Consider the following 26,089-nt stretch of genomic DNA (forward strand, 5'->3'; position numbering starts at 1 on the left):
TGCTTAATTTCATTCTCTGAACGAGTGCATTATCCAACTGGGATAATCTCCATTAAACCACCTGCACTCCCATGGTCCCTCTTAATCACACCCGCTGAGCTACTACATACTTGAGCTGTTATGATCTAGAAACAGAGATGCCATCTCGCCCCTTTCAAAGTGAACCTAACTACTTGTCTAGGGTATGTAAAAAAAAAAAAAAAAAAAATCCAACCACTCCCTTTCTAGAATCTATTTGTGCAATATATATATACTCAAGATATCAGAACGGGATAGATATAAGCACTCTGCATGCTGCAGGTAAAAATCAAATTCCTCTCTGTAGCAGCACATCCCAAACAGCAGCAGTCATCTGTCTTGTTGAGTTTGATATTTAACAACTGAAACCGTTAGCATGTTAGGAAAGCAGGGATACACATACCACTGCACACAGAAAAAAAAAAAATGTGGCTCAAACATAATGAAAAACAAACTTGGAAAGTAGAAGAGAGGGAGAGGGCTACTGCAACGCTTGTTGCCTCTCCGGATGGATCCTCCACCCATAAGAGGGCAGCTGGGACTGGGCGTGCCACAGGGTCTGGGGAGGAAAGGAAGAGGACTACCCGTGCTGCGTCAGGCCCTGCCAGCTTATGAGCAGCACTCAGGGTGTACCTCGGAGGAGCCCTTGGGCCAGTAAGGTGGTCAACTGAGCCACCTGGCCTTGATGTTTAGAGTGTAAAGATGGCAAGGTTAATAAAAAAAAAATGTAAAAAATAAATATTAAAAAAAAAAAAAAAAGTGTGATAAACAGGGTATATGGCCTGAATAGTAAGAAAGTCTCAAAAACTACCTTATAAGAGTAACCCAAAGTCCATCCAAGAGAAGGCACACCTAGATACAGTGAAACAAAGATGATCTTTATGAATATGCTAAATGCATACCGCACCCTACTGGTTTCCATCCGTGACACGGGGCCTCACTTTTCGGAAGGGACACAGCCTGGATTTGGCAAGCATTTATTCTGTAATTATATCGTTACTGAGTTTTCATTTACTAAAAATGAAACAAGGAAAACTAGGCTTCCATGAAATAATGCACCAAAAAAAAAAAAAAAAGGAAAAGAAATACAATAAAAGCAAAATCCTACTGCACGACATAGTATAATCCTAACAGAGGGGGGAGTGTACCCTTTAGGAAATATTTAAGAAAAAGGAAAATAACTTGCGAGAAGGAGTGCAATACAATTCTAGAAATCCTCCCAAACTAAAGAATCCAAACTCAGCTCCACAGTTTTGTTTGTTATAAAAATATCAAGGTGTAAAGGATCATAAAAAAGAAACATATTCGTCTGAAAAGTAATTAAAGCACTTACAAGGAAGTTGTAAGAAGAAAAAAAAAAAAGGCCCCTAAAGACAGGACCTTATTTTTCAAGGACAAAAAATGTCTCCTATGAGCTTAAGTAGATTCTTTGACCACAAAAGGAAAAATGCATTTTTTTTTTTAAGATATTTAGAAAAACTATGAGCCAGATTTTCAAAGGATTCACACGCGTAATTGCTCCTGTGTGCACAGAGCCTACTTTGCATAGGCCCGGCGATGCATGCAAGCCCCGGGAGGCGCGTATGTCCCGGGGCTTTGTGAAAAGGGCGGGGTACTTGGCTGGCATGCGCAACCTATGCCTGCCCAGAGGCAGGCACAACTTATTAAACAAAGGGGGGGGGGGGCGGGCAGAAGGAAAGTTCCCTCCGAGGCCGCTCAGATTTCGGAGCATCCTCGGAGGGAACGGGGAAAGCCATCGGGGCTCCCCTTAGGGCTCGTCGCGTGCAAGTGGGTGCACAAGTGTGCATCCCCTTGCGTGCGCCGGCCCTGGATTTTATAACATGCTCGCGGCTGCGCGCGCATGTTATAAAATTAGGCATACCTCTTAAAATCTGGCCCTATATCCCTATCTTGTTGAGCACAAAATGACACAACCATGACAGCTCAGGTAGGTACTTAATAGAGGCCTCCAAAAATGTGGAGACTCCAGGACTATCTACAGGAGAGCCTGAACCACCTACATCCTTACCCATATTCCTCTGCCTAGGCACACAGTTTATTTTAGAGATATCTGGTATCGTCTCAATATCAAAGACTAAGGTCTCAGAAAGACACTCTTTAAATAATTCAGTTAATGATAATAACCTGGTACAGGGAAAATTAATAAATCACAAGTTCTTAGCCCTTAATTGATTCTCCAAAGACTCCAGATTGCTGTGTACACTTAAAAACTGTCCTTTTTTTTTATGAGCCCAATCCGGCATTCAGTAATGATGGAACTTGAGAATTAAGGGCAGTTACAGAATTTTCGAGATCCTTCGAACGCTTTTCATGTGCTTCAAAGAGAGTTCTGGATTCCACGGTAAAATTGCAAAAAGCTGTGAGACTGATTGAGTCAAGTTATCATCTAGTTTGACCCATCAACCTCCACAGATACTGAGTGACTCGGGGGGGGGGTTAACCCCTATTCCAAATCTATGGGAGGGATAATTGAGCCTGATCAGATGAACAGGGAGGTACAACACAGCCCCCACGCTAGCTCTTGCCAAACCTTGCACAAATACCACTTCCTCCCGGGAGGGGGGGATGTATTCTTGCTAAGTGCCTTCCCCTCAATGGAAACCATGCCTGTTGACGGGCGGGGGGTGGGGGGGTTGGCTAGTGCCAGGACGTAGGGAACCCCCCAAATGACGACTCCCCATCGCAGTCACTTTGTGGCAACTCACCCGGTTTCTGAAGATGGCTGCCCATAGGGGCCACGAACCACACTAGAAGCTGGGAAGAAGGGAAGGTTTTAGATTTCCTTTTCCTTCCCATCAGGACAAAGGGTCTTTTTACCACCGACACAGAAGCCCACCTGAGTGTAAAGTCTGAGGATTTTGTAGCTACATTTTCAAACAGGAGAGTATGCATGGACTTTCCCTTTGAAAAAGTGCCCATGGGTACAAAGGACCCCACGGGCTTTGTGTCAGTTTTGTTTTTGTTTTGGGGGGGGGGGGGCCACAGGCAGAAGCTTTGCTGGAAAATGGCGAGTACAGATTTGACAAGCTGATCTACCCACGTGGCTTTTCAAACATGCCCTAAACACAGCCCCCAGGCACGTCTCCCCTCAATCTGGCTAAAAGGCACGCACGCTGTGGACACCCCAGGCAGACTTGGAACCGGACCAAGCCAGGGCAGTGGTAATTTTCTTTAAAGGAAAACAAAAACCATGGACCAGGTCAGGGCCAGCAACAGCCTCCCCCCTTCCACAAAAAGGTTTTCAGGTCAGCGGCCTGGCAGAAAATCACCACCGAGGGGTGGGTGGGACACTAATTTTCAGACAGCCAATTTAACCCAATTTTACGATTTGTGCATTTCAACTCAAGGGCCAAGATCCTGATAAAAGGAACCCAGCCTACGAAAGCAAGTCACAAATTAAGTTAGCTCACTAAAAAAAAAAAAAAAGGTCTCACCTGCCACTTGTTGGTTGACCTTTTTTCTGATGTATAATAGATTTGATAAAATTCTTATTTTTACTTTTGTTAGTTTGAAAGCCGAATTGAATGCAGGGGTAGATCATTAATAACCTTGAGATGATTTATTCTGCTGCAGCCTAAACACATCAATGTGACGCCCAACACTGCTGGCTGCTCGGTTTCTGGCTATTGAGATAAGATGGACAGCAGGCAAGAGAGGGGGGGGAGATGGAACGGGAGGGGGAAGGCATACTGGCAGGTCTAAAGGTTAATTGAACTAACAAACTCCAAATAAACACACTCATGTAGAAGATCAGTACACTAAGTACCTTCATGGAAGGAAAAAATAAATTGTAAGAGAGGAATCGCTACTCAAGTTTTTTTTTTTAATCGAATGCCGTGTCAAGATCAGACCCCAGGTGAGAGTGAGAATCCATTATGCGCCACACAGAGCCAGTTCAGCACTGACTGGGCCACAGACCCCCGTGCCTTCTCCTCTCATTCCCAGTTGTTGTGTCCCACACACTGTACAAACCTGTCTGATTAGGGCAGAGATGGGGCAAAACAGACACCGTCCTGTCCCAGCAAACAGTAAAGAGATGCGCACATCAGGCACGTCTCACGTCCCAGGCCAGGGCTGTCCCATCTCAACTAATGATAATAGAGCTTATGTTGTTGTTTTTTTTGTGACAGGGTAACTGGAATTAGTATGCATTGTGAAATACCCATTGTGAAATACAAAAAAACCCCAACAAAACAAAAAACCTTAAGTCTGGCATGAACTGTATTCATTAATGTGTACTCCCAAAATTATGTAATATACTTCACGTCCACGGAGGGTTTTGTTTTTTTTCCCCCATCAGAGGAATATTTCTCTGCAGACTCCTATATTGGGAATATATTTTCTTCACTGCACTCCAGTCTGAGTGGCCCTGAATCCTTCAGCTCTCAGAAGCCGAGAGGGTCAGGCCTGATTAGTACCTGGGTGGGGGAACGCCAGGGAAGGACGCATGCATCGGGCTGCGCGGGGCGGTGACTAACCACTGCAGGATCCTGCCCAGAACCTCACGGCCACATGGTAGGCGTGAATAATACCAGAGCCTGGGAAATCACCACCACCTCTCTGGCAAGAACATTTTAAGACATGTATTTGGCTAGAGAGAAGGGGGGGAATATGCTGGAAATATTCAAATATTTGGCAGATGCCAAATTATATGAAATGAAATTTTCTACAGACGGTAAATTTCAAGGACGAGGTGGGGGATGATAAAATGAAGTTGGAGGGAAGAAGATTCAGAGAAATACTTCTTTACTGAGAGTGTGGAAGATGCCTTGGGGGGGGGGGGGGGGGGGATGGGACAAAACAAACCAAAAAAAACCCCCAAAAATCTTACCAGCAGTGGTGGTGAAAATAGGGGACCTGGGCTGAAACAGGGCTGCGAGTCCGTAGTATTACAAATAATCCTTCACTCCCTTAAGAACAGAAGCACGGGAGTGATGAGAACAAGGGACAGAGAAAGGAAGCTTGACCTAATGACCACAAACTGCCCACGGCGGCAGGAAGGTGGCCGTTGGCTACTGCCCACAGCTTGGTCACAGGAGCTGGGTGGCTGGATCTTTAAGCAAGAGCCTCAACAGCCTCATTAGCATCGGCAGCCATTTAGACCGCAAAACTTGGTAAGATATTGTGAGGAGGGCTTGGGTGTTAGATTAAGTATGGTAAATAATACGCTCATCTACCCAAGATGGGAGAGATCCAAGGAGGAAGCGAACAAAAAACAAAATGACCTGGATAAGGAGCAACATCCTGCAGGTGGTTGAGTTTCTATGGCTGGCAGCTGGGTTAAATCCTTAGCAGTATAGGCCAGGATAAATGGGCAGACTGGACGGGCCAATTGGTCTTTACCTACTATGAAAAACTTTTGTTACTAGGTATGTTGATACTTTGGGGAATGAAACGACCACACTAACCTCCACACAGTGAAGCCACTCAGGAAAGGGTTAACTAAGACAATTGGGTTTCTGTAGTAGTCCTGTAACTCTTCCCTCCCCCGCACCCCCCCCCCCCACCCTGAGAAATCAGACGTCTGCAACCTCTCATGATTGCCTCCATTCATTTATTCTGAAGGCACTAATGACAATTATCTTTATGAGTTATGAACATAATATCATTTAGACGCAGGGAGTAATTAAATGTGAGACCACTTTCCTGACGAGTTCCTTCTGCTGGGGCTTCAGGAGATATTGAGACGCAGAAGGAAAATCTTCCATCATCTCTGATTTACAGAAGAAAGCCACACCGCAGTTTGATAAAGCAATAATATTTCTTTTAAATAATTAAGCAAGTTGTGACATTTCTGAGCCTGGCTAGTGTCAGGCTCCCACTTCCTGCAGGGAAGATTTGGGCACCCTGCATAGTCATGTTAGTGTCTCTCCACAGAACTGAATGAGGATGACATATTTCAGTTTTATTCATTGGTTGCATCTGTTGCAATCTGATTTATTCAGCCCTCCATAAAACCCAGGTTCACCTTAGAAAGTCACATATGCATTTTTAGGATGCTTTATGCTGGGAAATATGCTTATGGTTTTTTTTTGTCTGCCTGTCTGACAAGGGCATCCCAGGCAGATAAACCCGAACAAGCCAGCATATTGGCAGCTGGAACAGTGAGGAGCTGGTAGAGATGTCGGGAGGCACCGGCCAAAGAAAAAGGAGGCAAAGCCAAGGCTGAAGCAGTGGAGCTGGTGGGATTTCCGAAGGCCTTGCCAGTCAAAGAAAAAGGAGGAGGGGGACTAGAGCTGCAGATCTGGCAGTTTCCCCAAAACAAGTACAATGAGGAGAGAGTGTGGGGGAGTGGAGGAGGGGAAAAAAAAAAAAAAAGAGTGCAAAGGAGTCATGGGTGCAGGAGTGGAGTGGCCTAGAGAGGGTGCAAGAGAGGATGGGAGAAAAAGAGAATGATGGAGTAGAGGAGAGTGCAAAAGTATACGGAGAGAGAGTGGTGTAGATAGGGGGTGAGAATGCAGGAGGAAGAGAGCATGGGGGGAGTAAAGTGAAAAGGATGAGGGAGCATACAGAAATGAATGCAAGAGAAGGTGCAGAGAGAGAAAGAGAGTGCTTGCATCGGAGAATGTCATGGAGAGGGTTTGAGAGCGTAAAATAAACTTTTTTAAAGCTGCTACGCAATTCTTCACTAGGTGTCTCCTATAGCCTCTCTCTATCTAAACCTTTACAATGATCTCACAACGATCACGTCTGAACTCCCAAATGAAAAGAGATCTTCCCGTGAGTAACATTCTTCAAAGCCATCCAGGAGTACCCAGGTTGCAGGAAATCACTGATCTCCAAAAACAAATGACCTCCACATTCCACTGACTGCCTATGGACAGGAGACCTGGACATTGGACCTCTGTGCCATACCAGTGTCTCCCAATCCCTGGTGCAAGCCAATAAGCCAAATACAAAGCCAGGAGACATCATCTATTCTTACACTTCCATCTCCTTCATACTTGCTCAGAGGATTTGCATAAAAAGCAGCTCTTCTGTTAAGTTTGCTTTCCCCTGCTTCTATTTCTCCTTGGTGCAGCCAACTTCAGACAAGAGATCTGCTGCTGTGCGGTTTGATCTCACAAGCAGAAAAGATCATAACTTTAAATTATATCCTACAGGAGGCAATGAAGTACAGGGAACAGATTTTTGAAATGTGAGTGCTGTCCAAGAACATGAGAAGGACAAATACTGGAAAATACATGACGTATTCAAGAGAGGGCACAGTAAAACAGAAAGGAAGGGTGCCGAACAAAAAGGTGGGGGAAAAGAGAGACCCTGGAAACCACACAAACAACACAAGGAGAAGGGACAAAGGGGGCAAAGAGTAGGAGATGGTCAGTGTGATGACAAAAACAGGGTTATTGCATCACTGGTGCTCTTCAAATGTTCGATGCTTTGACAAACCATCAACAACTGGTCATCCCACCCCTGGCAGAAGTGACCTCAGCGCTCACATGGTCGAGTGGACAACATTCCCTTACAAGCCCTGTTCCAAAGATGCAGGCACCATTGCTCCCACCAGCTGAGATCCACACCCTGCTGCAGATACTGAGACAGAGAAATATATGTCTGTAAATTACCAAGAGGGGGATAATCTTAGCGGGAAAACCCAAAATCTCCCTGCATCTATACCAGCCCTCATACCACACAGCACTCAAGTACCTATAGGGACTGCACCTCAAATGAGTCTAGGGCAGAGACACCAAAAACACTGCCAGCAGAGCTGCAGGAAATGTTAGAACATGCACCACATCGGGGATAAAAAAGGTAATTTGTTCTAATAACGGCAAAAAGTGGTCAGTATAAATAGCTGCTCCACATCTGCTACATCTCATTATTGGAATCAGTGGACCTTTTCTAATATTCTGTACCCAGGTACCAAATTAACAGAAACTAATTATCAGGAGACAGCAAGGGAGAACATTAAACAAATAGTTTCTGTGCGAGTGGTGAAAAGGTGACGAACAAATCGGAATTTGGTCACCCCTGAAATAAAACAATGGCTCCACAGTCAAGCGAGAGGTGAGCCCTGGCTAAGGGGGTCATCACAGGACAGCGACAGAACCAAATAATAGAAAGCAAAACGCATGCGCACCCACTCTTGGTGACTCAAGAACCAAGGGAAAACACCACTCCAGGAGAAAGACCACCTTTGGGCAGACCAGTCACACCGAGCATAAAGTGCCAGGTTCAGCAAAGCTGTGCTGGGAGAGCAGTACACGCAGGGGGTCAGAAGTGCCTTCCCCGGTCAATGCTGCTACGAAACAGCATCTATTGTTTGTATTTTTAGCCTGCCTTTCCAAAAGGTTGCACAAGGCAGCTTGCAACATTATTAGAATTCAGGTCCCTGTTCCAAAGAGCTTACAAAGTGCATATCTGAGGCAAGAGGAGATGACCGGGACCAAATGTATAAAAAACTTCCTGCCCCAGTAATCTCCTCTTGCCTCAGCTCTGCACTCTGTAGGCTCTTTGGGATAGGGACTCGTACCTGAGTACTAATAATGCTGCAAGCTGCCCTGCGCATCCTTTTGGAAAGGCAGGTTAAAAATATAACAGGTGCTATTTCGTGGCAGCATTGACCGGGAAGGGCACGTCTGATCCACTGCGTGTGCTGCTCACCCAGCACAGCCTTTCTGCACAAAGAGTGCTTTCCCTTGGAAAGTTACCCAGGGAAGGATGATCCGCAGGGATTTGCATCTGTTTTTTCCAGCGGATACGTTTTCTCTTCAAAACAACTGGATAGTTTTGGAAATGAAAAACACCTGTGTGCGTTGTTGCATGCCCCTGCCCTGTCTCTGTTTCGGGGGGAATACTTCAACTCAGTGGGGAGGGGTGGGCAATTTTGAAAAAATCATTTTACCTATACAAATAGCCATTTACCCATGGCTACTGAAAACTGCCTTCGTAGTAACTTGAGATCACGAGAAATGTCAGAGGAGGGGAGTACAATAAGCAAAGTCCAAGCTGATACGCTCATGTGAGATAACCTGGGAATCCAATGCATGCTTGCCAGAGACAAGGAGAACCTCACCTGGGTCGCAACCCTTCAGAAAATGTAGCACATACTTATGATCCCCCCCATCCCAGGCGACCTCTAACCCTCAGATCTGGCACTAAAGAGGCCCTCCTCTCATCCAGTCAGCTTGTCTCATCTCTCAATCCTCTGCACTGTACACAGCGGCCTCTGTTTCGCACACGTGCAGTAGAGCACATCAGAATCACTGAAGTGACTCGAGTTTCATCCTGTTCTCAGGCACACAGTGATGGAGAGGAAAAGGTACAATTAGATCTTATCTGCTAATTAGCTTTGCTTGAGTCCTGACAGATCAGTGAGCTGTGGGATTTTCCCTCCTACCAGCAGATAGGGGCAGAGTGCGAAGGCTTCCCTTCTGACATCACCACCATACAGGCTGGCCCAGCAGAGGGGAAAGTCAGTAGTCTTTTGCCAAAGCATGGCTCAAATTCTTCTTTATCCCAGCTTCATTTTAATTTTTTTTTTTTTTTAATTAGGGAGCTTTATTAGCTCATTACCCAGCCTGCTCCTTTGACTATGATCCTTGATCCTGGGGTGAGCTTCTTCGTCCCTTGGAACTCAAGCTCCTAGCCTCTCGCAGTACAGAGCCCATAACATTAAAACCAAAAAAGGAAGAGAACATTGAGTAATAAGAAGAAAGAAAACAGTAGAGCAACCTGCCTTTGCATCACGCAGTGCTCCCTTCCTAGACTTACCGTCCTATGTAACTATTCTACTCGCCTGTGCTTCCTAGCTTGCTTTCGGGCAGGGATTAGACTGGTCTGTCAGGACTCGAGGAAAGCTAATTAGCAGGTAAGATTTAGTTGTACCTTCCTCTTCGTCCTGCCAGACCAGAGATATATCAGATGTACCTAAGCGGTACTTGTCCCAGGTGGGATCCCCAATACTATCGCTAGAATCCCTGTAGCAAATATGGCCTCCTTCCCCTCACAGAGGTGCAGCCTGTAATGTTTCATGAAAGTAGGCACCGATGCCTGGGTGGCTGCCTTTCATATCTCCATGGCGGCAACTGCTCTAATATTCTTGCCCAGGATGCTACCTGCACTCTCTTAGCGTGTACTCTTAGCCCCGCCAGGACTGCCTTGCTTTTTAATAAATATGCCGCTGCTGTCATCTCCTTGATCCATCTGGCGATCGAGGCTTTGGACTGTGATACGACCTTTGGACGGGAGGCCGGGTAGCAGCCCGATTGTCACCTTGTCCTTTGAGAAAGAAAGGTAGGGGTCCCTGCAGGACAGGGCCTGCAATTGCGATACCCTCCTTTCTGAGCAAACCTCCACCGACATTACCGTCTTTTGTAAGGAACTGGAGGAAACGTTTGAGGATGGTGGGAGTCTTTTCCGAAGGGACGGGCTCCACCTTAACCAGAGTGGAACCAGGCTGCTGGCACTACCTTTTAAAAAGGAGATAGAGCAGCTTTTAAACTAGAACAAAGGGGAAAGCAGACGGTGGCTGAGCAGCGCAAGATTGGGAGGGAGGTATCTTTGAAGGATGCTAATGAAGCATTAGAGTTAGGGTATCCCAACAGAGAGGTTGCAATAATAAGAAATGTAGTCCAAGTGCCTATAAGTAAAGAATCACCTGAGCTAAAAGATTCCAAATTATCCCTGTACGTACCAGGATCAGTCCAGACAGTGGGTTGTTCCCCCCTTCCAGCAGATGGAGTCAGAGCAAAAACCGAGAGGGCGCTCTCTCATAAGCTGGTGCGCCCTCTGTAAACCTTCAGTATTTCTCTGACCTCAGCAGATGACGGTTGCACCTTCGGTTCCCGTTTTCTTTCTGAGAGAATAGTTTTTTCGATTTATTTCTCCTTTTTAATTGCTAATAGTCTTTACTTGGATGGATCTTGTTTAAAAAAAAAAAAAAAGAAGAATTTATATATTTGCTATACTTCTTTATGTGCTGTTCTGCTGCAGGCTTGCAGGCAGAACTTTCATTCAGTGGCAGACCTGTCACCTTTTTTATTTATTGCTATATTGGATTTCTGGGGTAAGTTGTAAAGTTTCCTTTTACAGGAGTGTTATTTGCTGCCTTAGGGGTGAAGTTGGTGGTCCAACTTCTCCCCCGCGATAGCGACCCGCTGCCCGGAGATGTCGTTCCCTCAGGGCAGCCTCTAAACTTCAGAGACTCTGCATTCCTCTGGCGTGTGGAAAAAAAAAAAAAAAAAAAAGAGTCCCTTAAGGGAACGGGTCGAAGAAGTTCTTTTAGCAGCGCAGGAATTTGCTCTTTCCCTGCTATCAGCAGCTTACGGAGGTCTTAGCTTGAAGCCCTAACTTACCTCCATGCCGCATCCGACGCTATGCAGTGCCTGCAGAGAGCCCGGATCGTGGCTCTCCTGGGAAGGCTTGTGTGCTCGGTGCCTCCCCGGCGGGGAGGGCACCTCGAGCCCTCAGGGGCAGTCCATTTCGCGCTCCAACGCGAGCCAGGCTCTGAGGAGGTTGGCCCCGTTCCTGTCCAACGCAGGAACGGCGGCCATTTTAGATCCACTAATATCTACTCTGGTGCAGTTTCCTGACGACTTAGACCCTGACAGAGCTCATTCTCCTCCGGTTTTCATTCCGGCTCACCTCCCCGATGCAGAGCCGCCCTCGGGGGGGGGGGGGGGGGGGACACGACTCTTCAAACCCCCCCCTCCCCTGGAGCCTTTTTCCACAGAATTTATTCTGTTGATGCATGGTGCTTATCTGGCAAGGCTCAGCCAAGCAGCAGGACGCTGCTCTGGCTCCCCCTCCACCTAAAGTGGTCAGACTAGGGGAATTCCCGGACCTGGTAGGGGTACCTCGGGGATCGGGACTGCCACGGACAGGTACAGCACCAGGATTCCCTGATCCTGCCATACCAGTGGCTCCTTCGGGGCTCTCCAGGGTCCAGCCAGTTTCCCATCCGACCATTCCTGTCCCTCTGCCTTCGGTACCCTGCAGTAGACCCTGATCTAGATGACCCTAAGCCCTCGGCGCAAGTTGAGGGGGATGATCCTCTGGTCCTACGCCTTTTCCAGAGTGATGAGTTGGACCTGCTTATTTCGCATGTCCTAGCCAAGTTGGTTATTGAGGCTCCCCAGGATGCTCCTGGCCCCAGCACTGCAACAAAGAGAGGGGACCCCATCCTGGCAGGGCTCCGGCCACCTTCTAAGACCTTTCCTTTTCATCCTATGCTCCTTCGATTGCTGTCCAGGGAGTGGGAGACTCGAGGCTTCTCTGCGGGTTGGCAGAGCAATGAACAAGCTGTACCCCCTCCCGGAGGAGTCCCTGGACCTACTTAAGGTACCGAAGGTAGATGTGTCAGTATCAGCAGTCATGAAGAGGACCACTATTCCAGTGACTGGAGGAGCAGCCCTCAAGGATTTGCAGGACCGCAAACTTGAGGTATATTTGAAGAGGGATTTTGAGGTGTCCGCCTTGGGGATTAGGGCTGCTGTCTGTAGCTCCCTGATACAGCGAGCAGGGCTCCTGTGGGTCCAACAACTGCTCGGAGCTTAAGAACTGCCTCCAGGGGAGGCACAACAGGTAGAGGCTAGAAGCAATCATAGCGTATGGAGCGGACGCGCTGTATGATCTTCTCAGGGTGCTGGCCAGGTCCATGGTTGTCCGTAGTCTCAGCCAGGTGCTGGTCCACGGATTCCTCCTCCAAGTCTAAACTCGGCTCCCTCCCTTTTAAGGGTAAGTTGCTGTTTGGAGAGGAGCTAGATCAACTCATTAAGTCACTCGGGGAGAATAAGGTACTTAAGTTACCGGAAGATCGTCCTCGGAGCTCTAGAATGTACAGCTCCACGCGGAACCGTTTCAGAGGACAACGGTGCTTTCGCCAGGCTCGGCCAGTGTCTCATAGGCCTCCCTCGTCAAGATCGCAGTCCTGGTCTCATTCCTTTTGGGGACGAAGATCAGCCCAAGACACCCTCGCCCAAGGGACTTCTACTAAATCTTCACAATGAAACATTGCCAGCCCTCCCTTCGATTCCCCAGATAGGAGGACGCCTTTCGCTCTTCTATGAGGAGTAGGTCAAAATCACCTCAGACCAGTGGGTCCTGGATATTCTACAGCACGGTTACGCTTTAGAATTTGCTCGACCTCTCAGAGACAGGTTTGTTTTTTCCCCGTGCGGACTAAAGAAACAGGGTGCAGTGCAACAGACGCTAGATCGGCTCCTGGATTTGGGAGCCATTCTTCCAGTGCCAGTACCGGAACATGGACTCGGCCATTATTCCGTCTACTTCGTAGTCCCCAAGAAGGAAGGCTCCTTCCGTCCGATTCTGGATCTCAAGATAGTCAACAGGGCTCTCAAGATACCACACTTCAGGATGGAAACCCTACGTTCAGTGATTGCTGCGATGCACCGGGGAGAGTTCCTTGCGTCCTTGGACTTGACGGAGGCTTACCTTCATATCCCCATCCTGAAGGAGCTGCAGCGCTTCCTTCTCTTCAAGATTTTGGGGCAGCACTTCCAGTTCCAGGCCCTGCCGTTCGGCCTGGCGACCGCTCCTTGCACCTTTACCAAGGTAATGGTGGTGGTGGCGGAGGCCCTGAGGAGGGAAGGGATTCTGGTCCATCCCTATCTGGATGACTGGCTCATCCGGGCGAAGTCCAGGGATTTGTGCCAGCACTCGGTGGAACGAGTATTACTCCTCCTCCAATCACTCGGCTGGGTCGTCAATTTTTCCAAGAGCAGCCTCACTCCGTCCCAGTCACTCGACTTTTTGGGAGCTCATTGCGACACCAGAGTGGGCACAGTCTCTCTTTGTCTGGATCGGGTCCAATCTCTTCTCACACAGGTTCAGCGCTTTCGGGATCTCCGACTTCCCACAGCCTGGGACTATCTCCAGGTGCTGGGTTCCATGGCCTCCCACTATAGATGTTGTGCCTTGGGCCTTTGCCCACATGCATCCCTTGCAAAGAGCATTATTCTCCCGTTGGAAGCCGGTGTCTCGGGAATTTCAGGCTCCTCTGCCGATACCACCCCTAGCCAAGGACAGCCTGACCTGGTGGCTCGACCTGGATCATTAGATACAAGGAGCAGACCTGGAGGTTCCACAATGGGTAATCATTACAACAGACGCCAGCCTCGCCGGCTGGGGAACAGTATGCAGAAGGCAATCGACGCAGGAGCAATGGACGCCAGTTCAGGCAGCTTGGCCCATCAACCGACTGGAGACAAGAGCGGTTCGTCTTACACTGAAGCACTTTCTTCCCCTAGTCCAAGACCGTGCAGTCCGAATCCTCTCCGACAATGCAACAACAGTAGCGTACATCAATTGTCAGGGAGGGACAAGAAGTCTCCATGTCGCTCGGGAGACAAACAAGCTAATGCCATGGGCAGAACTCCACTTGTCTCATCTGGTGGCGTCTCACATTGCAGGGGTAGAGAATGCTCAAGCAGATTTCTTAAATCGCCAGCGCTTAGACCCCAGAGAGTGGGAACTGTCCCAGGAGGCAATGTCTCTACTTGTCACGCAATGGGGGCCTCCCCATCTGGATCTGATGGCCACGCAACGAAATGCGAAGGTTCCGCGCTTCTTCAGTCGCAGAAGGAAACATGGTGCAGAGGTGTCAATGCCCTAGTCCTCCGGTGGCTGTGGGACATCCTACTCTATGTATTCCCGCCCTGGCCCCTAGTGGGAAGGGTGCTCTGAAGAATAGAGGCTCACCAGGGGCCTGTGATCCTAGTGGCTTCGGAATGGCCTCGACCGCCGTGGTTTACAGACTTAGTCAACCTAGCAGTGGATGGCCCGCTTCGCCTGGGACATCTGCCGAATCTCCTATGGCAGGGACCAGTATTTTTCGACCAGGTAGATTGCTTTTGTCTAGCGGCCTGGCTTTTGAACGGCGCCAGCTGAGAAGACAGGGGTATCCAGAGGCGGTTATCTCCACTCTCCTCAAGTCTAGGAAAATTTCCACCTCCATGTCCTATGTCCAGATTTGGAAAGTTTTCGAGTCTTGGTGCCAGTCCTCACAGCTCTCTCCATGTCATGCGACTATAACCTAGATCTTGTTGTTCTTACAGCGAGGGTTGGAGATGGGATTGGCCTACAATCTCTTAGAGTTCAGGTGGCAGCCCTCGGTGCTCTCATTCATCACAGGGATGTATCTACTCTTTCGACACACCCGGACGTGGTCCGGTTCTTGAGGGGAGTAAAGCATCTGAAACCACCGATCCGCAGTTTATGCCCCTCGTGGAGCTTGAATTTGGTCCTTAGAATTCTAGGCGGTCCGCCTTTTGAACCTCTGAAGAAAGCTACCCTTAAGGACCCCACCCTCAAGACAGTTTTCTTGGTTTCCATATGTTCCACTCACAGAATCTCAGAGCTTCAGGCCTTGTCATGTAGAGAGCCTTATCTAGGCTTCTCTGATTCGGGGGTATCCTTGAGTACCGTGCCAACTTTTTTTCCAAAGGTAGTCTCATCCTTTCATCTGAATCAGGTGGTGGAGCTGCCCTCCTTCCAGGACGAGGATTCCAGAGAGCTCTGATGCCTCAATGTCAAGCGCGCCCTCCTGTGATATTTGGAGGCTACCAACTACTTCCGTTTATCGGATCATCTCTTTGTCCTCTGGAGTGGTCCAAAGAAGGGAAACAAGGCTTCAAAGACCACCACTGCCCACTGACTGAAGGAAGCAATATCTACGGTGTACATTGGCGCGGGGCGTCCACTCCCAGAAGGTATTAAGGCTCATTCTCTCAGAGCGCAAGCTGCTTCCTGGGCAGAAAGCCGAGCGGTCTCTCCGCAGGATATTTGCCGAGTGGCTACATGGAAGTCGTTGCACACATTTGCGAGTCACTATCACTTGAATCTGCAACCAACGATCTCGAGTTTTAGGGCTCAGGTCATTCGAGCTGGGCTATCAGTGGCCCACCCTACTTAGGGAAGCTTTGGTACATCCCACTGTCTGGACTGATCCTGGTACATACAGGGAAAAGAAAAGTATTCCTTACCTGCTAATTTTCGTTCCTGTAGTACCATGGATCAGTCCAGACGCCCACCCTAAGGATTGTTGGGGTTTCGTTGGGATAATGTGTCAGCTCGACTGTGTAATTATTTTAGGACCGGTTTGGGACTGATCAAGAGTTCTGGTTGCAAGTTTTGCTTAGACATGTTGACAGTTCATATTCAATTTGTATGGATCCATCCAAGGTGTTTATTTATTGCTTGGATACTCTTAATACTGAAGGTTTACAGAGGACGCACCAGCTTATGAGAGAGCGCCCTCAGTTTTTGCTCTGATTCCATCTGCTGGAAGGGGGGAGGGGGGTAACAACCTACTGTCTGGACTGATCCATGGTACTACAGGAACGAAAATTAGCAGGTAAGGAATAATTTTCTACAGTTACGGAAGTTAGTGTTACTAGGTTTAAAAAAGGTTTGGATAAGTACCTAGAGGAGAAGTCCATAAACTGCTATTAATCAATAAGGAAAAGTAGCTTGGGATCTATTTAATGTTTGGGTACTTGCCAAGTACTTGTGACTTGAATTGGCCACTGTTGAAAACAGTATGCTGGGCTTGAGAGACCCTTGGTCTGACCCAGTATGGCACTGTCTTATGTTCCTTTATCTTCGGTGTCAGGTCTTTCAGAGAAGTTTCCCTAATGGGTTCGAATGGTGCCTTAGAGTCTGTAAAACAAGTTACGTCCCAAGGTGGTGGCATCAACTGCTTTGCTCCTCTTAAGAAACTTATCATGTCTAGGTGGGCGGCAATGGAGATTTTTAAATGGGCCTCTGAAGCATGCAATTACTGCCACTTGGACCCTTAGGGTATTTACTACCAGGCCTTTCTGCAAAAATTGCAGAATTAATGCTATGTCCGTCCTCCTTGGGGACACCTTTCTACCTTTGCACCAAACTTCGAAGATGCTCCATATATGGCTATACGTCAAGGTGGTGGTCCCCTTTCCAGCTCTAAGCAGCGTAGAGATTACCTGACTTGAGTAATCTCTCTGGATTCTCCAAGATCGCTGGCCCCTGCCTGAGGAGTGCCATTATTTCTCTGAACCTGATTTGATCTGCTCTCCTCACTCTTATCAGATCTGCATATCAAGGCCTTCTCGGCCAATCTGGTGCCACTAATACTACTCAACCTGGATGTTACACGATCTTCCTGATTATCTTGCCGAGCACTGGCCACAGGGGAAAATTTATGCCACATGGTCTACTGGCCAGAGCTGGGACAGCAGGTTTATCCCCTTGAACCCTTAAATCTTTCCTTTGGCTGAAGAATAGCCCTGCCTTGGCATTTTCCCTTGTGGCCGTGAGGTCTCACTGGGGTGTCCCCCATGACTTCACTAAAAGCATAAATGCCTCCCATTCTCCTGGGTCCAGCAGACGTCTACTGATAAAGCCACCTGGGTGTTATCTACCTCTGCTATATGAACGGCTGAGGTGGGTCCAGAAACCATTTTACCACCATTTCCATTATCAAGGCTGCTTCTATTTCCAAGGCTGTACTTCTTGTGCCCCCTTGTTTGTTTACATAAGCCACTGCTGTGGCGGTATCCGAATGGATTTAACTGTCATGTTCTGTAGCTGAGGCTGAAAATGGCTTAGGGCTAGCTTGATTGCTTTCAGCTCCAATATATAGGTGGAGTTTAGGGCCTCCTGTTGTGGTTTGCCCCTGGACCGCCTGTCCCTAGCAGCATAGCTCCCCACCCTCGATGACTTACATCTGTAGTTACCAGACTGAACCCTCTGGTGAGATTTCTTTAGTCTAGCTACCACTGCAGGCACCATCTGCTTCCAGGGGTCAGCTAAAACCTCTTGTCGTATGGTTATGAGCTCTTACCCATGGCACAATCCTGATACACTGCTGCCATGGAACCCAGAACCTGCAGATACCTCCATACATGGGGGAGGGAGTCCACAGTAAGGACCTTATCTGATCCTGCAGCTTCCTTATCTTCTACTGTGCAAGGCAAACTTTCCCTTCTTGTGTCGACTTGTAGGACTGGCAGAAGTGGTTCTTTGCCTTGTTCACCACCCACCTTAGTCTCTTAATATCTGTACTGCTGTTTCCTGTTGCTCCTCCTAGGATGAATTAGCACTTATCAGCCAGTCGTCCAGGTATGGGTGCACCTCGATCCCTTCCTTCCTCAGGAAAGCTGCCACTAAAACCATCAACCTTTGTGAAGGTCCTTGGTGCTGTTGCCAACCCAAAGGGGAGCGCCCTGACCTGACAGTGCCGGCCCTCAGTTTTGAATTCCAGTGCAGATAGCACTGGAATTCCTTCCTGATGGAAATGTGAAAAAATGCCTCTGACAGGTCAGGGAGGAAAGAAATTCTCTCTCTTACTGCCACCTTTACCAGCGACAATGATTCCTTATGAAAGTGTAGCCCCACCTGTGCTCTGTTTACCTATTTTTAGGTCTATTACTGGTTGAAGGCTCCCTCCTTTCTTTGGCACCAGAAAATAAAATGGAATATACTCATGTTTGCTTCTGTTCGACTGGTACAGGAATAATGGCCTGTAACTGTACAAGCCTGTCCAGGGTTTGAAGGACTTCCTCTCTTCTGTTTGTCTTGCATGGGGAGGAGATAAAGAAATTTCTTATTGGAAAATTTAAGTCTGGGTGGTAACCCCTTTGAATAATATTCAGGACCGCCGTCATCTTTGCCCATTCATGATAAAAGCTTTGCCACCTGCCTCCCAACTGGGGAGGAGTCAAATGGGTCTGCACCCCATCATTGTGCACCCTTCTCATTGAGGGGAGCTCGGGAGTTCCCTTCTTCGGCGAAACACCTGCTCTCCCAAAAGAGCTGTGATCTGCCTGGGGTCCTTATCCTCTGCTGGCCTTATGACTGTAGTCCTTGGACCACTGTCTCCAGGACCCCCCCTCTGGGAACCCTCCAGGCCTCTCTTCCAGAAGCCTTTGGGGTTTTGCAGATCCTTAACCAATTTATCCAGTTCTTCCCTGAACAACTGCTTCCCTTTAAATGACAGCTTTTCTAACTTTGTTTTGGAAACTGAATCTGCTGGCCAGTTCTTCAGCCAGAGAAGGCATCTTGCTATGACCTCTGTTGCCTGCTTGGCTGACACCCTTACAAGGTCAGCCATAAAAAGGTGGCCTTTCCCGCCATGAAACTCCAGTCTACCATATTGCGTGTTGGTTCTGTTTCTTCTCGACCCTGCGCCCCTTGCTGGGCCCAGAATAATAAGGCCCACCTACAGGGCCAGAGCCAACAACTCAAGACTTTCTTCAGCAATGCCTCTACCCTCCTATCTCGGGGTGGGGGGGGGGGGGGGCCATGCCCCTTCCACCGGAATTGTAGTCTTTTTGGCAACTGCTGAGATGGCATCTATCTTAGGGAGGTGTAAATATTTCTTTGTCTTGTTACTCTGCATGGGCCTGCAGCTCTTAAACCTTAACTCTGGCCTCTCCCATTCTACAGTCCGTCTATCTTGAATTGCTGAGTGGATGGGAAAGACCTTAACCATCTTCTTTACTCCGGCTAGAATGGGGGTGTCCCTCATTTCAGTTTTGGGCTGATCCTCTTTTAAAACTCATCACCTGGATGACCTTTGAGATTAGCACCCACAGCTTTTCTGGCCTAAAAAGACAGACACATTGCCAAAACCTTAAATTTCTCCTCTAAAGCCACCTCCTTCTAAAAAGACTCCTCCTCCACCACCCCCCCTGCTCCTTTGGTGCTGGGCCTCCACTTCTCCCAGGCTGCCTACCCTTTACGCCTGTCCCCTGGGTGTGCTGCCTTAGTCTGCTTTAGGTGCCACTGATAAAGTCTGTGGAGAACTCCAAGGTTTCCTCCTGCGGAGACCCTGCGCGCTACAACTGCTTAGCTAGTCCTGCCCCTCCCTCCGAAGTTGCTGATAAGTGCCTTGATCGGCCCGGCTTCAGCAGTGCCAGAAAGGATGCGTTCATGCTGTGTTGCTTGCTTGCTCTGGTACCCCTCCCCTTCTTTGGCCAGAGCCTGCCTATCACCATCACAGTTGCGGCAAAAAGAGTGAGTAGCCGCCTAGTGGTTAGAGCAGTGGGCTATGAACCAGGAGACCAAAGTTAGAGTCCTGCTGTTGCTCCTTGTGACCTTGGGCAAGTCACTTTACCCTCCATTGCCTCAGATACAAACTTACGGGCCGATACGTAAAGTATGCTCAGGCCGAGCGCACTGTTAGCCCCCATTTGGATGTGCGTTTTCAATGCGCTATTTTTACCCCTTATACAGTAAGGGGTAACAGCGCGTGGAAAACACGCTGCCAACCCCCCTGAAACTAATAGCACCCGCAACATGCAAATGCATATTGATGGGCCTAAGAGTCATTCCCGCGCAATACAGAAGTTTTTTCAAGAAATACTTTCTATGTGCGGCTTGGCTGCACATTTTACTTTCAGAAATTAACGCCTGCCAAAGGCAACAGGCATTCATTTCAGCCGGCACCAGGAAAGTGTACAGAAAAGCAGAAAAAACTGCTTTAACATACACCCTCCGACTTTTTTTTTTTTTTTATGTTCTCTTTATTAAAGTTTCAAAATTAAACATAAGCATTAAATACATGCCATAAATTCCAGATAGAATTGTAATGCTCATCATAGAAAAACAAAGACATATTCATAAACTATTAAGAAAATCAATTGAAGTTATCAAACTAGACATATTATTATACACATTTTTCTCACTATTCTACCTGACTTTACTACGCAATCAGGGGAGAACAACATTGAAATTTATAGGAGCAGAATTACTAAATCCTATACAAACAAACAATTAGGAAAAAAAGAGAGTGGTGGGATTACCTAATTTATACCGGTACTGCTGGACGGCTCTGGCTCAATTTCCAATTGATCTGGCTCCATGAAAACTTACCTATTTTCAAAATTATTTACACATTTACAGGGAAATTGTATCATTATTTTCACACCAATTTGGCGTGCTCTAGGACAAAGAGTGAGAAATTTCTTTCTTCGCAATTGAGATATTTTTATGATATCTGGAAAGATCCATATTTTCCCACCAAGATAAAGCTTGTTTCTATTTTGAAAGAAACTCTTTAATACCATGTCTCTTTCCTCAGGTATTGCAAATTTCACAAGCAGTACCCCTTCTCTTCTCAATTTGTTCTTCCATTGTCATTTCAAGAAATCCTGTCAAATCTTCTAATGGTGATGGTGACTCCGGACGTTGACCTCTAACTTCACTGTCCCCTGTCTCTCCACCACTTTTTTGCTCCGGCCCAGATGGAAAATAGGCTTTCAGGATTTTAGGCAATTCACCACTGGCAATAGAAAGTATTTCTTGAAAAAACTTCTCAAGTTGTTCTTTGGGAGATACTAATTTGCATTTTGGGAAATTAATTATTCTTAAATTATTATATCTAAGATTATTTTCCAGAGATTCCATTCTTTTCTCTAGCCTTGAGTCTCCTTGAATTAGGTCCTTTTGTATTTGCTTAATCTGGTTAATTTGTACATCCATCTCTTGTATTTTAGTTGAATTCACTAGTACAACGGAATTTACCGTATTAAATTGATCTTGAAAGCCTTTTATCATTGCTATTATTTCTTTTAATGGTATTTTCAAGAGTAGATATTCCACTCCACAAACAGTCTAAAGTAACATTTTCAGGCTTATTTAAAAAGCTTAGTCTCTATGGGATTTACCGTTGTAGCTCGCACTGATTCTTCCGATCCAGCCTGTTCCGTCTGGCTCCTTCCCGAGGCGGTAGTCAATGGCAGAGAACTGCCTCCCCCGCTCAACATGCCGATGTTCAGCTCTCTCAGGGCGGTTAAGGTCCTCTCACCCCGAGTCTGCCCCGTCGCGCCTGCTGAGAAGCCTGCCCAGAGCGTTTCCTCCATATGCTGCATCACCAGCAGCAAAGGGTTCCACTGGCTCCAGCGCGCCTACACGGGCAGGATGGGAAGGGGTAACCGGTGCTCCAGGGCTCAAAGAAAACTCGTCGAAAGACACAGGGGTCTGCTCCTCCTCCGGTGGTCCTAGCCAACTCTCCTGGAGATTCACCCACTGCGCTGAAGAATTCCCGGATTCTCGTTTGAACTAGGGTAGGTTTAAGGGGGGGGTCAAGGTTCCCTCCCTTACCTTCCTCTTTCTTTTTGTATGTGACATAGTTGTTTGTAGGCAATAAAAAAGCAACAAACGATTCCAGACCGGGATCTCAACAAACGCTTCCTCTCTTACAGACGCCATTTTGTTCTCCCTGTACACCCTCCGACTTAATATCATAGCAATATTAAGTCGGAGGCCCCAAAGATAAAAAAAAACCGGACGCTCAATTTTGCCGGCGTCCATTTTCCGAACCCGTGGCTGTCAGCGGGTTTGACAACAGACGCCAGTAAAATTAAGCGTCGGCTGTCAAACCTGCTGACAGCCACCGCTTCTGTCAATAAGGAGGCACTAGGGACGCGCTAGTGTCCCTAGCGCCTCCTTTTTACCGCCGGCCCTAATTTGCATGCCTTGGCTTAGTGAATCGCGCGCCCAGGAGAGTGGGTGCTCGCCGGCTCTCCCGCGAGGTTTACTGTATCGGCCCATTAGATTGTAAGCCCTCTGGGGGATAGGGAAACACCTACAGTTCCTGAATGTAATCCACTTTGAAGTGCTGAAAAAAAGTGCGAAAAGTGGAATATAAATCTAAATTAAAAAAAAGCAGCCTGCTACACTGGGGATCCGGTGGGCACCACACCACATGCACTTGTTCCCCCTTTCGATGGCTAGGGAGCTCTGTGACTGCTTCCAACTAGGCTGTTTCTCTTTTTTTTTTTTTTTACTTAACGGTTTGGGAGAGTTCCAGGAAACCAGGAGACCGAACGACTCAGTTGTCTCAGGGAGGGTTAGATGAGGCCTACGGAGGCTGTCGTCCCACAGGGTCCCCTACCCCAGCCCTGGCTCCAAGGGAAGTGACCTTACAGAAGGCTGTTGGCCTGGGCCACTCCTCCAGCCTCTGGACTAGCTCTGTCTGAGCCCCTCACCAGCTGCTGGAGTCAAAGACCACCGACTTCCCCTCTGCTAGGCCAGCCTTTATGGTGATAATGTCAGAAGGGAAGCTTTTGCACTCTGCCCCCATCTGCTGGTAGAAGGGAAATCCCACATGTCACTGGTCTGGCAGGATGAAGAAGAAACTATGTGCAAACAAGCTAAAAAGGTTACCAGAAAGAACTACAGGGTGTTAGGATAATGCATTTATGAAGCAGACAGGGAATTAGAGAGACAAGAGTCAGCAGCAGGCTAAGAGATATCATGGTGGAACACACTGTCTCAGAGAAGAGCTCACCAGGTAGATCCTGTAGGCATCGATCCGTCGGACTGGACCCCAGCACTGGTCGGTGTCATTTTTTACTTCGAAAACACCAGTTGAACTATGGTTGCCAGTTGAACTGTGTGCACAGAGGGTGGGGGTTGGAGAAAGAACAAAAAAAAAAAAAAAGGAGAAAATAGTTTGCATATGCTGCTCCTGCACAAGTTCAAAGCGGACACCCCTGCATACATGGGTATGCCCAGAGCCCTTTAGTTTCACGGCAACATCAAAGACAAGAGCACTCTCACACTGGGGCTTAGTCTAGTTCCTACATATATGAGCTGAGTTTACCACCAAGAGCTGTGAGTAATAGAATGCTCACCTCCGAGCAAGACTGGACTAAAGATCATCTCTCAGCACAAGATCACACTAAAGATCACCTAGCAACACGCCCCAAGCAATGCACAAGCCTCAGGGCAAGATTACACTAAAGATCATCTGGTGATACTCTGAGCACATACAGGCCTCAGCACAAGATCACACTAAAGATCACCTAGCAACACTCCCCAAGCAATGCACAAGCCTCAGTGCAAGATTACACTAAAGATCACTTGGTGACACCAGGCCCGAGCAAGCACGACTTAAGCAAGTGTACTCACCAGGTCACCTGCATGAGGGAGATGGGTACAGCAGCTGCATAGATTGCGAGGTCTCCATAGAGATAGATAATGATGCAAAAGTAAAACAAGTTGATTCCCACTAAGGAAAAAAAAAAAAAGAAATAGAGAAAATGTAAATCTCAGCACGGCAGATCACATTCTCCCCTCCCCAAGGTCTAGCTTTTTCTGACAAAGATAAAAGCACAATGGGGATCAATTTTCAAGGGAGTTAGACATCTAAACTGGTCCCTTTGAAAGTCAGCTAGGGCTGAGCACCTAAAATTTAGGAACCTAAAAAAAGTGAGTGGCTATGGGGGACAGAGTTAGGGCAGGGACAGTACCTCGTACAGATTTTGAATTTATTAAAAACATATTCCGCACTTTCTCAGGGGACCATTACAAGGCAATTTACATAAGGACACTTACAATAAAACAAAGCATAAATAAAATATAGATACCGCAAACTAAAATGTACACTCAAACCATTCTCAGATTTTGAAAATAATGTGGAATGCTTCTCAGTTCAGACTGGCATCAGCTGTGTGCCTTTATCACCTTTTTAAACAGGTAGGGGATAATAGGTAGAAGAACTCAGGGTTTGCTCAGGCATTTGGAACTTTAAGTGAGCCAAAGAGAGAAGAATGCAAGCCAATGGGCAGAGAATGGTAGGCAAGGCTGCACCAGTCTTTAAAAAAATAAATAAATAAAAATAAAAAAAGGACAGAGCAACCTGCATAAAGCAGACATGAGTGGAGGAGGAGCCTAGTGGTTAAAGCAGTGGACTATGAACCAGGAGACCAGGGTTTGAGTCGTGTTGTCGCTCCTTGTGACCTCAGGTACCAACTTAGATTGTAAGCCCTCTGGGGATACAGTACCTGAATGTAATCTACTTTGAAATGCTGTAAAAAGTGTGAAAAGCGGAATATAAATCTAAATAAATAATAATAACCCTGACATTAGTGATACAACTATATTAGGCTTCCAAGAAGGCTGAAGTAACCCGCACAGAATAGCAGTGGTTACAGCCTGTAATAAAAAGAAAACCAAAAAGGTAGTTAATTCTAATGTCTGTTTTTCCCTCCCTCCCATCCACCCCAGATAGGCAAGAGATACTTTCACAATTAAAAATCAAGCAGGCTTTTATCTAAAACACATAATAAACTCTTGATAAGGGCTAGGGCTAAGTACCCCCTTGCAAGTCACTACCAGATTAATAGTGAATACACCAATAAATTTAAAGGACTCTAATTTATGCATTTCTACTCCCTTAGCAACCTAAACTTAACTCAGAACTCAACAAAATCAAGACAAAGTCAGCAATCCAGCAGCAAAAAGGCGGCCTTCCATTCTTTTGCATCAAGTATAACATGTATGATTTTTTTTTACCCATTGGTGTGGTTGTATATGTGTCTCTCATAGAATGAGTCCAATCTTTAGAAGCTAGAGTGGCAGACCTGGAGGAGCTGAGGCAGACAGAGGGATATATAGATAAGACTTTTAGGGATATAGTAGCCAAGTCCCAACTCCAGTCATGCAGCACCAGGGCTGCCATGGAGGAAATAAAAGTCACCTGTCAGAGATCAGCACTCTGGTGTAGCAGGAAGTAGACCTGTAGCAAGGACCTGCTCTCCATTTGATGCATCATCCTCTTGCACAAAGGATGAGTCTCCCAGGACTAATCCCCAGGACAGAAGGGTTAGGTAGGCCATCATAGTTGGTGATTCAATTAGGAGCATAGATAGCTGGATAGCTAGATGTGAGAATCACCTGGTAACTTGCCTGCCAGGTGCAAAGGTGGCAGACTTCATGTGTCACCTAGATAGGATTTTAGAAAGTGCTGTGGAGCACCAATGATATAGGAAGGTGTGGAAGGGAGGTTCTGGAAGCCAAATTTAAGCTCTTACGTAGAAACCCGAAATCCAAAACCTCCAGGGTAGCATTCTCTGAAGAGCTCCCTATTTCACACACAGGTCTCCAGAGGCAAGCAGAGCCCAGCAGACTCAATACATGGATGAAACGATGGTGCAGGGAAGAGGGATTCAGTTTTGAAAGGGACTGGGCAACCTTTTTCGAAAGGAGGGAGTCTTTCCGAAAAGCCAGGCTCCACCTTAACCAGGGAAGAACCGGGCTGCTGGTGCTAGCCTTTAAAAAGGAGACAGAGCAGCTTTTAAACAAGAACAAGGGGGAAAAC

At 47.2% G+C, this 26,089-nt stretch overlaps 1 protein-coding gene across 1 annotated transcript in view; it reads right to left on the minus strand.

Moving 5' to 3' along the window:
- Nucleotides 1–26,089, minus strand: part of TMEM104 (transmembrane protein 104) — a 164,192-nt gene that overhangs the window by 91,249 nt on the left and 46,854 nt on the right. Inside the window, 2 exon segments of the mRNA XM_029600599.1 lie at nucleotides 23,276–23,378; nucleotides 23,899–23,998. Of these exon segments, the coding sequence (XP_029456459.1) occupies nucleotides 23,276–23,378; nucleotides 23,899–23,998 (203 nt within the window).

This window comes from Rhinatrema bivittatum, chromosome 4 (assembly GCF_901001135.1).
Source record: "Rhinatrema bivittatum chromosome 4, aRhiBiv1.1, whole genome shotgun sequence".
Taxonomy (NCBI): domain Eukaryota; kingdom Metazoa; phylum Chordata; class Amphibia; order Gymnophiona; family Rhinatrematidae; genus Rhinatrema; species Rhinatrema bivittatum.